General features: G+C 35.9%; 1 protein-coding gene across 1 annotated transcript; it reads left to right on the top strand.

The window, feature by feature from the left end:
* The first annotated feature begins 83 nt into the window (after positions 1-83).
* Positions 84-10518, top strand: csnk2a2b (casein kinase 2, alpha prime polypeptide b). The gene is made up of 13 exons (XM_065273626.2): positions 84-339; positions 589-933; positions 3203-3314; positions 3399-3500; positions 4411-4461; positions 4847-4906; positions 5741-5824; positions 5935-6045; positions 7057-7158; positions 7607-7707; positions 8760-8908; positions 9863-9945; positions 10032-10518. The coding sequence occupies exons 2-12, from the start codon at positions 830-832 to the stop codon at positions 9937-9939; spliced, it is 1053 nt and encodes a 350-aa protein (XP_065129698.1). The 5' UTR covers positions 84-339; positions 589-829; the 3' UTR covers positions 9940-9945; positions 10032-10518.
* Positions 10519-18771: the final 8253 nt, after the last annotated feature.

The raw sequence follows: 18771 nt of genomic DNA on the forward strand, positions 1-18771 counted from the left end.
GTGGCTATGACAACAACTACTTCCGGCTCTCCAATGCTAATTGATAAACGCTATCTAGCACTTCCGGGTTAAATCGTTGCAGTTCGTTTTTCCAGCAGCACGAAAGTCCGGACCGGTGGTGGGATTAAAACCGAACCGTAATATTAAAACTATTGCACTGGGTTATTTACTATTTTTATTTTTTTTGCCCTGCGTATCGGCCGTATCCAAGAAGCATAACGGTGACGCGGTTTTTCCCCGGGGGTCGGGTAGAGTTTGCGAGTAATATCGATCTGTGCCTCACCGCCCCCTCTCTCACACACACTAACCGGCTATACTAGTCAATATCCTAAGAGGCTGGTTAGTTATTTTCTGCTAACGTTAGTTACTTTATTTTCTAACTTGCTGCATCTTCCAAACAGAGAAGACGCCCATCCTGGCGTTTTCTGCTCGGATCTCTATGTTTTGGATCTTGGTATTTGAGGCCCCTCTGGGGTGCTGGTGGGGGGGTTTACCACACAATAATTAGATTTAAACACCCCCTCCTCCGCTTTGGACTAAAAAGTCCAAAATAGATGACCTATACCCCCATTTTTTATCCTTCTTTAGCTTTGCATGCAACCTCGGCAGCGGAAGACCATCTCACGACCATTCATTTTCAACCTCGAGTCTTCGAGCGATTTAAACCGAGCTGACAAGGCGAAGGACGAGGGCTGCTCGGCGGTCGCAACATCTTTGGAGCCATATCAAACACACCCGAGTCGGACACCATTAGGTCCTCGGCCGCGCTTGTGGTCTTGTTTGGATTTAGCATCGGATTTCTCCCGCACCCTGAGCTCCGTCACTCGCCATGCCCGGCCCAGTGGCCGGTAGTAAATCTCGGGTTTATGCCGATGTCAACACATTGAAGAGCAGGGAATACTGGGACTATGAAGCCCATGTGCCCACCTGGAGGTGAGAAATGCTCCATCAAAGTCCATCATCATCATCACCACGTTTGCGTCTCAAATCTCAGTGTGCTGCCTACATTGACAGCATAGGAATCTTTCAACGTTGAGAATGCCTAAAATGCTGTTTAACAAGGGATCTCAGTAGGTTTTGAGATACAATCATTGTATTGAAGGTGTGCAATGTTGTCTGATGATTCATTTGCGCGTGAGATCTCAGCATGTTGCCTACCTTTATAGCATTTGGGGCACCATGGGAACCTTTATAAATTGGAAATGTCCTAAAATGCCGTCTTACTATGGTTAGGGAAATTATACCGTTGTGTTGGAAATGTGCGTTGATGCTGTGATTGTTATGTGTCTCAGTGAGTTGTCTACCTTCACAACATTTTGGGCACCACAGGCACTTTAGCCTATGGCAATGCTGTAGTTATTTTCCAAATATTAGGAGTGCTGTTGTGATTCCCAAAAATACCATTTAACTAAGTGTGCACACTGAGATTTAGGATGCATATGTTGTGTTGAAGCGTGTTTCTGTGTGCTGTTTGTCTTTGCTGGTCTTTACGCAGTGGTTCACATTGTAGGGTGGGTATCGATCCCTGCTGGGAAAGTCATCAGGACGTGATTGAGCAGGCCCTGTTTGAAATCTGATGATGTGAGGTTAACGTGAAAAGAGAGGGAGTGTGTGTGATCACAGTGCTTATCCTCATCTACTGTAGCACCTACAGATTGCTATACTAATGTTCAGATTCTTACAATGCACGTTACTATTTTATATCAATGCACATTTCATGGTTTTAATTGTTAGATTCCTAAAGGGAAGTTAAAGGGGACATATCATGATATCATATCAGACTTTTTTCATGTTTAAGTGCTATAATGGGTCCCCAGTGCTTCTATCAACCTAGAAAATGTGAAAAAGATCAACCTAGTAACTTAGTTTTGGTAAACCATTCTCTGCAAGTATGTGAAAAAATAGGTAATTGAAATTTGGTTCCCCCTGTGATGTCAGAAAGGGATAATACCGCTCCTTAATCTGCACTATCTAACCACGGCACTGCCATTTAGTGCAAAGTTCAGCTCTTGTGCATTTTAGAGGACACACCCCAAACATTACATTTTTGCTCACAACTCCAAAGTGGCAATTTATGTTATAATAAATTATCTATATGGGATTTTGAGCTAATAATTCACATACCTACTCTGGGGAGACCAAAAATTAATTTGACATCTTAAAAAAATTCTTGTGAAATGTCCCCTTTAATGTGGTTTATAGTAGAGATGCACCGATTAAAAAAAAATTCCCAGAATATTCAGATTGATATCTGCAGATACCGATAGTTTAGTATTATATTTACTTGCAAATTTATTGCATTTTCCTGTTCTCTTTTGATTGACAGGAAATATATGTTTTCAAACTTTCGAACGATAGCGATAGTGTGAAATTGCTTTTATTGACTGATATTGTTTAGTGGCCGATATATCGGTGCATCTGTGTGTGTTTAAAAAAAAAAAAGAAATGTAAAAGAATCCTTGAATGATTAAAAAATATTAATTAATGCATAAATATTAATTTACACGCCTTAAATATTCAGTTATTTTTTATATCTGTATAAAAATTGTCAATTGCGTATTATAATGTGTTTGTATTAGGGATGCACCGATGTATCCGTGTATAATTGGTATTGGTAGATAAAAGCAGTTATCCCACTATCAGACATTAATGGATTGTTTAAAAACAGGCAATGATCAGATCCGATTATATACAGTGATTAGAAATGTCAAAAAAATGGGTCCAAACTTCGTGTGTTAAATTTTTTTTTCTTAAAATCTCATTTTAACTAAATATCGGTATCGGCACAAAATTGTGCACAAAAAAGCTTGAATTTATTTAATGGAATATAAACTAGGGCTAGTTTATATTCCATTAAATAAATTCAAGCTTTTCTGTTTAATTAAAAATGAAAAAAGTTAAAGTCTTTCTGTTCCTGAATGATCAAGCCTCTATCTCAGTGGTGACATTTTCCTTATTACTATAGTTAAAGCAATTTCAAGACCGCAGACTAATGTTTAAAATGTCGAATCCGTCTCTCGATTGAGATGTCAGTCATCCTTCAGCTGACAGGGAAAATGATGGGCTTGGTCATTTTCCCAGATGATCGACTGTGTTTCAGCCCCCATCTGTGTGCTCACAGAAGGCGCGTGTTTGTGTGCTGGATGGGAGATGTCGATTACTGATGTATGTTATTCTCTTTCTGACCATGTACCACCTGCAGCAACCAAGAGGATTACCAGCTGGTGCGGAAGCTCGGAAGAGGAAAATACAGCGAGGTTTTTGAAGCCATCAGCGTCAACAGCAACGAGAAGGTTGTGGTCAAAATCCTCAAGGTAGGAGTACTGTAGATTTCATATAAATTTGTAAATGTAGATATTGTGAGATTGTTTATATTATATCGTTGCTCTTTTAAATAGCCTGTCAAGAAGAAAAAGATAAAGAGAGAAATCAAAATTTTGGAGAACCTACGAGGAGGAACCAACATCATTCAGCTTATGGACACAGTAAAGGATCCCGTGGTATGTTCTCCATATCCCCTCCCACTAGCCACACCCCCATCTGCTATTTGCTGTTGTTGAAGATGCTTGTCCTATCAGGGCACGCAATTTTTCCCTGGAGAACTTTGATTTTCTCTCTCATCTGGAGTGGGTGGACAGGGTTTGAGACGAATTGCTTTTTCGAGCTCACAGGTGCAGACGATTTGTTTTAAGCCGAAACCAGTTCATTGTGGTTGCATCTCACAAAATAGGTTGTGATTATCGATTAGGCGGTGCATAATAATGTCAAACGTTTTGTTTAAATTTATAATTTCAGATGTTTTGAGGTTTGGTCATTTTCAAGTCAAAACTGTATGTAAATAATAACAATGTCCAAAAACACATATTGGCCCGTTGAGATTATATTTATCAATATAAATTTGTTCCTTATGTCATCAATCATTGTACTGAGAAAAATTTAAATGGACAGATTGAGTAATATTACTAATATATAATTTTAAAATAATTTATTTTTAATTTCTGCAACCGATAACCGCGTCCACTAAGCAAAACATCAGCAATAACAAACTCCAATATCCACTAACATACAATTTTCAACAATGAGAGATGCTTCTGCCCTATTAAATTCATCCCGTCGCTCACACACACCCGCAAGTAAGCTGTGGAAAATGATTTTGGGGATTATGAGATCATATGTGAATGGCTGTGAGCGTGATGATGTGCTCAAATTAGATTTTAAGTCTGAATAATGCTTGCGCAGTCGATCACAACGATGCTATTGTGCTCCCTGCACCTCATGCGTTACTCCTGATTGTAATCTCAATGAGAACGCCCGGTCTGTTTATGCTTAGCATTGATGATTTAAGCACTTGCTTTGTTTTTAATTGTCATGTTCATCTCTTTCTCTTGATTCCCCCCAACTTCTTTTCAGTCTCGAACGCCTGCGCTTGTCTTTGAATGCATCAATAACACAGATTTTAAGGTATATTCTGAATAAGGTTCATGTTTGATGTGATTTGATAATGAATATTTAATTGGTGGTCATTAAAATGTACAATATGCCGGTGTGTTATTATTCTGCATGTATTTATTTTTTTTAGCAAATTGTACATTTATTATTCTTAGCACTGTGGCATATAAATAAATAAATAAATAACTGGGTGAATTTGGTTAGGGTTAGTGAATATGTAACGTTAGTTAACAGTTAGTAAAACAGTTTAAACATCATTATTAAAATGAATGTCAGATTGCTACAATTGACCAATCAGAATCAAGTATTCTAAAGCCATGCACTAATGTACTTTAGTTTGGATCAGTACTTCATCCATTGCTTTGAATCTAATAGCTCTGTTTTTTCTTTTGTTAAGGAGCTGTATCAAAAGTTAACAGATTATGATATACGTTTTTACATGTATGAACTACTAAAGGTAAGTTTAAGAAACACAGTGGGATGATTCTGACGAAATCCAGATTTAGAAGGTGTCCAGCATCAGAATTTTTAAAAAGCCCTTGAAGCCCATTTATTTGCACATATAAGCTTAAGGTCTGAACTTACTATAACCATTATTTTTAGAGGATTTAAAAAATATATTTCCTTTTTTTAGATTATCATTATCGAAAATGATCATTACCGCAACATGATATTACATTAAATATATGCATTTACAAACTTATGTTTTGGTATTGTGAACTAAAAAGCTGTCTAGGTACTATGACAAACTAAATTTTAACTTTTATTTGGAGAGAAAAAATGTCCCTTCCAATATATTTTTTAATGTTAGTTCCTTGAGGGCTTAAACAATGATTTAAACTTGTTGCGGAGAATGAGAAAATTGATCTTGGACAAATTTATATTGCTTATTATTGTCTCTACAATTACCAATGATCACCAAATACCACATGTTTCTTTACTGTAAATGTTTATAGTATAACATGCACTGAAGCTTTTTATTTTTTAGATTTTTTAATTATAAATATTTACAAGTCAAAGTACCCAAATCCAGTCATTGATAGTTTCCCCTTAAATGTGGAAAAACAACAAAATTGGTTTGTATGATGTCATTTTAAACCATGTGCAAAATAGTACATGAAGAGATGTTTGTAACTGTATGCTTCTTATTTTGATAGCATTTACTTTTTTTATCAAAATGTTTCATGATACCTCATAAGTCCAATTTCGTGAGAATCACCCATTGGCTTATATAGAGGTCCTGCAAGTAGATGATGTGTTATTTTAATGTTGTTATTTGTGTTTCCCACAGGCTCTGGACTACTGCCACAGTATGGGCATCATGCACCGTGATGTCAAACCTCACAATGTCATGATCGACCACCAGTTAAGAAAGGTAAAGATAATTAATTGTGTCATGGCATTGACTCACCAGCAGACGGCAGCAGTGTTGCATGCATTGCTATACAAATGTTGATTTTTTTTGTGTGCTGTGTGTGTTTTTAGCTGAGGTTGATAGACTGGGGTCTCGCTGAGTTTTATCACCCCGCCCAAGAGTACAACGTCAGAGTGGCGTCACGGTATTTCAAGGGTCCAGAACTGCTTGTGGACTACCAGGTAAAATGCTAAGGTGGTTTTATATTAATCAGGATAAAAAAACATTGAGTTACTGTTAAAGTCGGTTTGTGGAAGCCAGTCACGCTCTCTTGTATAATTATTCAACATTCCTGTGGTTGTATTAGGCGCGGACACTTGTCTTTGTCAATAACTAGTTTAACAAGTTCCAGAAACCCATCTATCTGTCATCCACATCCTCTGACAGTTTTATGTGTGTCAATTCTCTGACCTTTTATCTTCTCTTTAAATCAGACGTCTTACAGATGTCATTTTCATTAAAACGGATGTTAAACACATATCTGATAGTTAGTATCAGATGTAATTATTGACCTGATCAGTGTTACGTAAACAACAACAGTAAAAACCTTTTGACGTAACCATTATAGCATTCATGAATATGTTTAAATATTTTTTGGGTGTCAATGTTAATAGTTCATTGATGTTTTTTACTTTAAAAATGAATTATTTTTGCAAATAAATAATTTATATTTATAAAAAATACTTCACCCTCATGCCATTCCAGCTGTATGTGACAGCTATTCTTTAGTTGAACACAAATAATTTTATATTAAAATGTTGTCATGTTATCTTCTACCAAGCGTGCCGTACAAGACCTGAAAGGTGAAACCAAAACGTTTTGAACGCCCCCCAGTGTCTCGTCCAGTATAGATCATAAACAAACGGCACTTCGAACACATATTTTGAATTTGCACCCCTTGGACGAGAAGTCTCCAGCTGCCACTGGTAGACATAATTTATATTAACCCCTTGTAGTCATTTGGATTACTTTAATGATTCATGTCATTTTTTGGTGTTTAGATAAGAAAATTACTTGACAGCATTTTAATATTAAATTATTATAAAAAATGTTGTGTGTGTTCAACTAAAGAAAACAAGTCATATGCATCTGGGATGGGAGAAAATGTTCATATTTGGGTGAACTATTCATTTATGAGTCAATATGTGGCTATGTTTGTTGGGTTTGACATGTGTGTTGTATTGTTTGGACAGATGTATGATTACAGTTTGGACATGTGGAGTCTCGGCTGCATGCTGGCTAGTATGATTTTTCAGAAAGAGCCGTTCTTTCATGGCCAAGACAACTATGATCAGGTATTTAGCAAATAATGATTATGCATTCTTAAAGGGATAGTACACCCAAAAATTCTGTCATTATTTTCTCACCCTCATGTTGTTAAAAACCTGTATGCATTTCTTTGTTCTGCTGAACACACAAATACATTTTGGACAATGTTTGTAACCAAACTGTTTCTGAGCACCATTGACTTCCATAGTGGTATTTTTCCCTACTATAGAAGTCAATGGTGCTTCTGTTTCCTGCTTGATTACAAATATCTTCATTTGTGTTCAGCAGAACAAAGAAATGTATTTTTGGATGAATTGTATTATAGTGCCTATATCTGCTTGTATCTGTTTATCTTTTTGATAATATTTTGATAAAAGAATCTTTAAAATACTAGTGCGACTAGCTTAAGTTTATTAAGTAGATGATGCTTAATATGTGATTAAGTAAGATTTTTGTCAATCCCTATGGATCTAGTTGGTGCGGATCGCCAAAGTTCTCGGAACAGATGAGCTGTTCGGCTACCTGCGCAAATACCACATTGAACTGGATCCACGATTCAAAGACTTGCTGGGCCAGTAAGTACCAACAGAGGACACTATTGAGGCATTTAAGTATTTCATCACAGGCATTGAGACCCTGCGTACCAATCTGCATACTATCCATCCTAAATAGTATTTGAAATTGATATGTCGCATATCATAATAAGTTAAAATGAGTATCCATTAAGTTCCCGGATAGTCTACTGTTTTAGAAAATGCAAAACGTAGACCCATGGACACTTAAACGGCTGATATTACCAGATCACAACTCACTGTAAGAGGGCGGGGTTTAGTTGCGCTACACAAAATTAACAAATTAAATAAATGATGCGACACTGAAACAATAAATTAAACTACAGAGTAAACATCACATGAAAAATAATAAATGCAGAGTTGTATTCTGATGTTTGGATCACAACGTCGTCCAGCAAACAGTCGTCACTTTTGTTTGGTGTTAGTATGTCCCAGTGTTTGCCTACTACTGTGTTGTTCTACACTCAACAGTATGTACTATCCCAACACAAAAACAGTACCTACTAATAAGAGCATAGTATAATAAGGCGAACGGGGACGCAGGCACGCAGCTAGAGACCCCATGAGATGACATAAATGTTTTCAGGCTTTTAGCTCACATGAGTTAGCTTTGAGTACACTATTATGCTATTACGTTGACAAATTTTAACTATTTATTTTTTGACATAACATGTAACATTTTATTAGAACAAATGTAGAAGAAATACAGGTTTATCAAAATTGCTTGGTCGGGTGATTTTAAAGGGGTTCACCCAAAAAGAAACTTCTGTCACTCACCCTCAAGTTACACAAAGACATTTGTAATCGAGTAGGAAACAGGAGCACCATTGACTTCCATAGTAGGACAAAAAAATACTATGGAAGTCAATGGTGCTACAAACATGTCTGGTTAGAAACACTGCTCAAAAGATTTTCGGAACGAAGAAATTAATACGGGCTTGTAACAACTTAACAGTGAGTAAATGCTGACACAATTGTCATTTTTTTTGGGTGAACTATCGCTTTAATACAGACTTTGTCCCGGTTTGTAAAAACATCCCACTCCAATCCCACAGACAAACACGTAAACGCTGGGAACAGTTTGTGCAGACGGAGAACCAGCATCTGGTGAGTCCAGAAGCTGTGGACCTTCTTGACAAGCTGCTACGTTATGACCATCAGCAAAGACTGACAGCGACTGAAGCTATGGAGCACCCATATTTCTGTGAGTAGGTTACATTACCACTACTTAAAGGATTAGTCAATTTTCTTAAAAAAAAAAAATCCAGATAATTTACTCATCACTGTCTTCCAAAATGTTGATGTCTTTCTTTGGTCAGTCGAGAAGAAATTATGTTTTTTGAGGAAAACATTTCAGGATTTTTCTCATTTTAATGGACTTTAATGGACCCCAACACTTAACAGTTTTAATGCAGTTTAAAATTGCAGTTTCAAAGGACTCTAAACAATCCCAAACGAGGCATAAGGGTCTTATTTAGCGAAACAATTGTCATTTTTGGCAATAAATAAATAAAAAATATGCACTTAAAACACACATTCTCTACTTTCTCCGGGCCTGTGACACGCCAGCGCGACCTCACGTAATTGCGTAATGACGTCGAAAGGTCACGTGTTACATATATGAAACGCACATTTGCGGACCATTTTAAACTGACACAAAGACATTAATTAGTATCATTCCACATACAACAACATCGGAACGGTCCTCTTTCTCCACACTTGTAAACAGTGGGGCGTAGTTTCGCCTACGTCATCCATGAGCTCTTGACGTGATGACGTATAACGTGAGGTCGCGCTGGCGCATCACAGGACCGGAGGGAGACAAGAAGTTGTGGTTTAAAGTGAATATTTTTTCTTGCCAAAAATGACAATCGTTTCGCTAGATAAGACCCTAGAAGAGATTTTAGAAACTGCAATTTTAAACTGCATTAAAACTGTTATGTGTTGGGGTGCATTAAAGTCCATTAAAATGAGAAAAATCTCAAAAAACATAATTTCTTCTCGACTGAACAAAGAAAGACATTAACATTTTGAAAGACATGGTGGTGAGTAAATTATCTGGATTTTTTTTTAAGAAAATTGACTATTCCTTTAAGTACTACTATAGAGACAACAAGCACCCCATAATAACCCTCAACAATTTTGTGTTGCGCCTCAGATCCCGTGGTAAAGGAGCAGTCCCACAGTAATTCAGATGGCAATATAGTGACAAGTGGAACCAATACACCCCGATGAGAGCAGGTAACACATGTTTGAGTATATTTGGGTTTAAGTGCGAAATACATTTCTAAAATTGAACCATGCCATTTTTCTGCTTTGTCTTTCAGGCAGTGAAAGAAAAAGGAAGATGTTTGTTACCTCAATTTTTTATCCCTCGTGTCTGAAACCTCTTGAAGTGTACAGTGAAAGTTGGATCTAAGCAGCACCTGTCACCTCTGTATCTCAGACACACACACACACCCCTTCATACACACCCCCCCACACGTGTTTTATTAAGGTTCGGTCTGCCCCTCTAAAACAGACCTAGATGATGTCAAAGTTGTTCGTCCCAGTTGTAGATGAAGGGACTATATCCTTGACTCCACCCCTGAGTACACTGGCCCCTCCCACTATAAGCTAGGCATGGAGAATGAAGAACAGAATGAACCCCGCCCCTCTCTCCTCATTGGTCTGTGTGTCTGTCTGTTCAGTATTCAGACCTTGGCGCAGCCTCCACATACTGTAGTTTTAAAGTGGCATGGTGGACCTTTATTTCTTTGCTCTAGGTAGATTGATTACTATATTAATGAAATAAATGATTTTTATTTAGATCTACGTGCCTTGTTGTCGTCTGGTGATTTGGGGTTTAGAAATCACACGGGTGCTCATTAACTGTGCCTGCCAAGGGCGAGCGGCTCTATTGTCGTTGCTCATCATTTTGCTTAGGGATTTGAAAATAGTCCCATAGATTTACATTAAAAGAGGGACATGAGGATCATTTTGGTTTGATATAGACCAATAAGTCATATAAGAATGAACACATTTGCAGTGGTATAGCAACACACTGGCATTTTTAAGAGTGCACCGCATTCGCTTCATTGTTTAATTGGCATACGTGACAACAGGTTAGCGTGCCTGTGATGTGAGAAACTCGATCGCTCATTCATCGCTGATGATTTGCAATATTTTGGCTATGTGATATCCAGCATTTCCAGGTTAATTAATTTGCCCTGGCACGTTTCCACTGCGCTTTGTCACACGTACAATAGGGATAACCATTAGTTAATGCATTGCTAACATCAACTAACAATAATTTTTCAACATTTATTAATCCTAATTCATGTTCTTTTCAAGATTTACGTACACATTTAACTAATATTATAACTAATATGAATAAATGCTAATAAACTATATAGCTCATTATTAGTTCAGGTAGCTAATGCATTTACTTATGTAAACAAATACAACCTTACTGTAAAGTGTTACCACTTTTACTATAAATTTTCTTATAAAAGAGCATTTGTGTTATTAAATCAGGTACAAAAGCATTTGAAGAATTTACAGGCATATTTATTATGTGTTTGTTTTTGCTCTGAGCCAAGTAAGCACCCCTGCCAAACCTATAGCGTTGCAGATGGAGACTCAATAACGGCCCTTTGTGCCATCTACGTCTCAGATGTCCAATGTAGGATTAAGGGATGACGCGATTTCTCCACAACCTCCTTGCTCTCAGCGGTCCACATAGGTCCGGTCTACCACCACAGGTCATTGTTCACCTGTGTTTACTTCTTTTTTTGAACCTGTTCTCAATTACATTGTTAAACAGAGACTCATCATTATTCATGTCCGAGGCTTGTTTGCTTACTTTTGCCTACAGAGGCTTTGATCGTCTGCTCAACATCTTCCTGTTAGTGACCCTAAATTAATATATATATTTATTTAAGGTTATATCATGTTATTTTAATTTTTTTAAATCAACATCAGTCCCTCCTCTGTTAAAAAAACTACGTCCACACACGACCACGGAAAACACAGAAGGAAGTGCTGTCAATAGCATGCCAAACCAACAGATGGCGATATATCCCTAACTGTTGGCCAATCAGAAGCCATTTCAGATTTCCAGTCAGCAGCACGTTAACTGCGGATTCACCAGCTACACGACAACGCTGCAACCGGAGTTTAAAAAAATATTTTTATAAATGATTGGTTTTAGACACCTTCTACTGCGTTTGCATGTGGACGAACGGCCAAACCGCATATAAAAAGGTACGGCTTTGAAAATTCACATGTAGGTGTGGAAAGTGCCTTAAAGTCACAATGAAATGGAAGTAGCGATTGTATGATGTTCCCGGTCGTTAATTATATGCGAGTGAAACGGCTTCTGAAATGAGGAAAAAAATGTTAGGGTGTGACTTGAATTTGTCGATCGAAAATTGATTGGATGTTGGAAGTTGGGTTATGATGCTAATTGCTAATCGCTGTGATCTTTTCCCGGGCCCCGCCCCGTTCCTTGTGACCCAGGTTGTTCAGTTTATTGAACAGAAACAGTGATTTTTTTCTTTGGTTTTTCTGGTTTTTATTTATTTTTATTCAGAATTGTCATATATGAAGTACAAGTAGCATATATAACACACACAAAGTGTATTAATAATACATCCAAAGTCATCTAAACGGATATAAAAGAAGAGAGAAAGATTAAACAAGAAAAAATTTATAATAACATTTCAAAACAAGTATTAATTGCAGTACATTACATAAAAGATCAAACAGTAACAGTGATGCATTGAACACCCTGTTGTGATGACGCAAGAGATGTAACTACGGTAGCTGAGAAGCATGCGTTTTTTAACGTTTCCGTAGCCTGATGAAATCGTTATAAATACGTGTTTTATACTGTAAAATATGCTCGATGTTACAGTCAGGACTTGCCGTCCAGAATGAAAGGAAACATTTTAACTTGAACCCAGTGTGCGAGCTGTCTCTTTACTACCACGTGATTTATTTACATGTTGCTGCTGATTGGACTGCAGTTCTGACAAACCCACCAAACAAGAGAAAATGTATCTCAAACCCCGTTGCACACTGGTGCACAGCGTTTTCAAGAAACGTATCGTTCAACCCAGAAACCGTAGCTAAACATTGCGCGCTGTTTTGAACTTGAACGTGCCCCCGAGGGGAGGAGATTGGCATTCTTTATTATGAGGGCACATGAATAATAAAAAATTAATAAAACTGAAGGTCACAGATCAAGCCATTTGCAAAAAAATACTACAATATCCGAAAACGATATATTTTTTATTTCATTTTTCATTTCAATTTCATTGTGACTTTAAAGGCACAATATGTAAGCCCTGTAAAATATGCTGGGTTATTTTCAACCCAGCGTTAGGTCAACAAGGGACAAACCAAATCGCTGGTTTAATTTTAAATAAACCCACAAAAAGTTTATTTTCAACCCAACAATTGGTTAAAACAACCCAAGAGGTTAAAATACAATCCAGTAGAATATGTTTGTCGCTTTTGACCCAACGCTGGGTTTAAAATAGCCCAGCATTTTTTAGAGTGTAAGATTTTGCATTAAAATGACTAGCACAGTGTTATATATTTTTCACCCATGTACTTACATTATCCCAAATACATTCAACAGTGTTCGAATCCAGATAATTCTTAGTTTAAAAACGCCCCCATAAGGTCACATGTCAACAGTGTTGTGTTGCTTCAAAAGGTTTTATTGAATTACATTCAGTTAAAAATTCATTTTCTAAAAGCATTTCTATATGGCATAATGAATTGGAAGTGTTAATTATAATATCCATATCATTGCTGTATGCCAAGATACATATTTCACTATTTTACTGACACATGATGTGTGGAATTTGCTTTTAAAAAAACTAGGAGAAAATGCAATATGCAAACCAGTTTTGATTTATTAGTTGTGTCACTGTGTGTTATATTGAAGACGGGCCATTTAATTATTTAAAAGTAATCCACCCAACCGTAATTCAAAGGAACAGAGTCAATTATTCCTCTAACACCACAGTTACCACAGACATTGCTCGGGTGGTTATTTTAAGATATATGACAGGTCAAGTGTGCGGTTATCGAAAAATAATGCATACCTGTGGAACATTTCTCAACCAATCAGAACAAAGCATTTAACAAGCCTGTGGTATAAATGCAAAATCTACACTGTACACTAAAAAATGCTGGGTCAAAAAGGGATGAACCCAAGCATTTGGGTTATAAATGAACCTATTCTGGGTTGTTTTAACACATTGTTGGGTCAATTATAAACATGTTCTGGGTTAATTCAAGACAATGGCTGGGTTTGTCCCTTTTTTTAAACCCAATGCTGGGTTAAAAATAACCTAGCATTTTTGTGCGAGTTAAAAACGAGGCTTTTTGCATGACATTTAGTTCCAGTTGTAAAGAGGTTTGTAAATGCTGAGTTCATTTCCTGCACAGTTTCTGATGTGTGACTGTTGGGCAAACAAACCTCATCGGTGGTTTGTTGAAGTAATTTGATAAATGAAGTCATTTTTGAAAAGCAGATATTATAGATGACACACCATCTGAGGTGGGAGGTCTCATTCAGTTGCCCAAACACACCACATAGTGGCCGCATTCTTACGAGATGACTTATTGTGCTAAAGTGCTATTTATAGTGTCAGTCAGATACATGAGTACGATCAGGTGTGATTGAAAGATAAACTTCCTGCCCAAGAGGACACCTGATCTCTGGTTTCCTATTTTACAACATGACTCAGGGTTAGCTCACACTCAGAAAACATCGTCCCCAATAAAAATTTCAGCACTATTTGGTCATACAGTGATTACAGCCCTAAAGGCCATTTGTCAATTAATTGCAAGTTCACAAGTAAAGTGAACTCAGATCAAGCCATCTTAGGCTTTTAATATGACAGCACTATTAGTGTATGTACTTTAATAATATTCATACATTCCACTCCTTCCATCCACGACGTCCAAGTATTTTATTTTTCTTTCGTTCTATGAATAAAAGTTATTGTATGGTATTATTATACCAATCATGAAATTGTGCACTAAAAAGCCAAATTGGTGTCATTTATTTTTTTTAAGATAATACTATCTTGTTAGATATAGTAAAACAGCTCACATAATATTTAATTTGAACTCTTTAACCTGACTGAAGGTCTGCGAACCATTATCGATTTTAATGGCCAAGGACCGCCTCTTGGTAAGCAATCAATCACGTTTCACATTGTGCCGTGTCATGTTTAGAAATGTGGTCTTTACAATAGACCAACCATCACTCATAAACGTCTATAAAGTTTATTACAACAATGGCAAACATGTTAAAATATCTATTTTAGATTTCACTAATTGCTTCAAGTAAAACTTAAACACTATGGCAATTGGTATGTTTTTTTTACGAGGTGGCTAATTCGTATTAATGCGTACAACCACTTTCGTAAATTTTTGTACGACCTGCCTTTGCCCCTGTAATGCTGAGGTTAGGGGTGGGTTTTCTTTATTGTTTTGTTGTTGTTGTTGTTGTGATAATCGTACGTTTTTGCACGATAAACTTTGTATGGGTCCATACGAATTTGCCAACTCGTAAAATATGTAAGAATTCTCGTTAGATCAGACTAAAAAATCTTGGACGTCTTTCAAGACTTTATTCCATGAAACTTGAATACGTAAAAACTGAACATTGTTCGATCATGACGAAGCATTGTGACCAATTTAAATATGACAACTTTTTTTCGATCATGCGGATTTGTGTTGCCTCCAGGTGGACCTTTAACCCTTGTGCATTGTTCAAATTCACTAAACATCCACCAAATTAAAAGCCGTAAAAATGTATCGGATGAATTTTTTTAAATTTCTGCATAAATCTGTTAATCAACCTCAGTACTAATCAAAACTACAAAATGTTTACAAAATTTCCACGATTTTAACTCTTTAATTGACAAAACAAAATATGTGATGCTGCACAAAAACCAACAATGCATCAAAGCCAATGTTTTTACCAATCTTTGACATGCCCAAGACTATGAATAAGGTAAAAAATTACTTTTATTTCGAAAATCTGTCATTTTGTGTTTTTCCCCAAATCAGTGACATCACTTATGAACTTTGCAATTAAAGAAATAAAATCCTGGATTTTTTGTAAACATTTGGTATTTCGATCAGTAATGAGGATGATTAACAGATTTATCCTATGTATATATATAAATATTAGGGATGCTAATCAATTAATCGCGATTAATCGTTGGCAGAATAAAAGTTTTTGTTTACATCACATATGTGTGTAAACTGTGTATAATAAATATGTATATATATAAATATGAACACATTCATGTATAATTTTAAGAAAAAAAAGTATATAAAGTATTTATATATAATATAAATTATACATAAATATACAAATGTATATACGCATGTAAACATTTCTAAAACATATACATGCATGTGTGTACATTTATTTATACAAAGTTATTATACACAGTTCACACACATATATGATGTAAACATAAACTTTTATTCTGCTAATGATTAATCGCGATTAATTCCAGTTAAGTGTGCCGTATGTATCAGATGTTGGCGTGACATCATCTGAGATAGAGATTATTTATAGTATTATTTTTCCTACTATGGAAGACAATGGTGCCCCAGATCTGCTTTGTTACAAACATTTTTTTAAATGTCTTCCTTTATGTTCAGCAACAGAAAGAAATTGATACAAGTTTGGAACAACTTGAGGTTTGTTCATCATTTCATTTTTTGATGAGCTCTCCCTTTACGCATCTTTCACTTTTTATGTTAAAAAAGTTTATAGTCCCTGTTTGGTTTCCCGTTTATGAAAGTGCCATATTTAATACAATGTTTGATTTTGGAAACAGTAATTGTGGTCACTTTATTTATTTATTTATTTTTAATTATCTTTAGTTATTGGTTATGATCTGCACAAGGCTTAGTAAAGATAAAACAGCCTATAAACCTGCAATAAATTTGAAACGTTGTCAAAACCTTGGTAAAAGTAACCTACATTGTGTTTTCCTCAGTCACATAAAGTCAATATTTTAGATAACAGCTGTTTTATTATTGAAACGTCGCTCAATTAAGATTAATAAGAACTCATTAGCTTCACAATGTTGACACATTCAAGCTGTGTAGTAGATTTAATTTCAGCACGGTAATGCACACCGGTAGCTAAGTTTCCATCACACTTCTTAAACAGAGGGAACCTTCGGCCCCCAGTCCCACTCGGAAGCAAACAAACAGATAAATAAATAAACAAACAAATTGCTGTGTCACATTTCCACCCTGATGAAAACTTTCCATCGGTTTAATTACAGATAGAAGCACACAAAACTCTTCAACCGTACTGAAATTGCACAGATTTTAAAAAAATTCAACAAGCTCTAGTCCTTTAATATGAAGGAAAAAGTCCTCACTGTCGTGAAATAAAAGATATCTCTGAAGGAGTTCCAGCATTCAGGACACATAAAGATCTGTTCAGCTTTATTTCCCATAATTCGAATGAAAACAGATTTGTTTTGCGTGTTAAATCCAAAAGAATCCAGCTAGGGGATGTCTGGATCCCTCACTTTAAGTCTTCTGTGGGTGTAAAGTGAGTCTTGACTCCATTCCCCCATTGTGTAAACTCCCACAGGACTGAGGATATTGGGAAGTTTGGAGAGTTTGGATGCTTAACTCACTCTTTTGATATTGGTGTTGCGTCTGCGGCGAAAGCAGGAGGGTAAGCAGCGCCTCTCCGATTTGGTTGTAGGTGAACTGGGAGGGACCACAGGAGATCCCTGTTTTCTGTGAATCATAAATAAAGGAGTCACACTTGAGTTTTGGACACGTAACAAAGTTGGACATTAAGCTATTACATCATCAGCTTATTAATAGGCTAGTGATTAATATTTTCACTTTATTGATTATATTTTGTATGAACTATCCATATATCGTATTGCATTCAATCATTTTTCTTGTTTTCCTATTTCTTTATTATTTAACGTTACATATCAAGAGCTCAGATGCAAAACCCTCTTAAGCGCGTCTGATATGTTTTCTTGTAAATTAGCATTTTTTATCAGGCTCATGTATTTATTACAGTAAATATGAAACAAACAGAAAATTGGTGAAACTAAATAAACATTTGTTATGCATGACATTTATGAAAATACCCTTTTAAAGTACATATTTACAAGACAAAATTAATGTGGATCTGGCATCTCATGGTACTGTAGTTTGAATAAGTGTGTTAAACTAGTGTGGTGTTGTGTGTGGCACAACATAACGTCATGTTAAAAAGTGAATAATTATTGGTCATTTTACTCTTTTTGGCTTTACGGTAACACTTTACAATAAGGTTCATTAGTTAACATTAGTTGACTACATTAGTAAACATGAACTAATAAGCATTTATTAATCTTTGTTAATGTTAATTTCAACAATTAGTAATACTTTATTAAAATCTTGTTAATGTTAGTTTTTGCACTGTGAACTAACATGAACAAACAATTAAAAGCTTTATTTCTAATAACTAACATAATAAATACTGTAACAAATGTATTGCTCATGGTTTGTTCATGTTAGTTAATACATTAACTAATGTTAACTAATGAACCTTATTGTAAAGTGTTACACTGAGTGACGCTGAGTTTCTTTTTTATTACTAACAACTAATTTAATAAAGAAATTTACTGGCCGATTGAAAAGATTTATGGGCTTATGTCGCTAAAAAAAAATCCAAATATCTGCCGATATATCGGCCTATGCAATATATTGGCCTATCACTACTCTTATGTTTAGGTTTAGTATTTTCACTTAAATGGAAAAGAAATATTGGCATTTAGGGACTTTTGAACTCCTCATATGCTGTCTTTTAAAAAAAAATGTTATTTAAATTATGGTTTTAAGATTTGACATTTGTGATGTACAGTGTTGGGGGTAATGCATTACAAGTAACGCGCATTACGTAATAATATTACTTTTCTGAAGTAACGAGAAAAGTAGCGCATTACTTTATAAATGTACACATTAATATTTGAGTTACGTTTAAAAAAAAGTAATGCAAGTTACTTTTCAGTTTAA

This window comes from Paramisgurnus dabryanus, chromosome 23, assembly GCF_030506205.2.
Source record: "Paramisgurnus dabryanus chromosome 23, PD_genome_1.1, whole genome shotgun sequence".
Lineage (NCBI taxonomy): Eukaryota > Metazoa > Chordata > Actinopteri > Cypriniformes > Cobitidae > Paramisgurnus > Paramisgurnus dabryanus.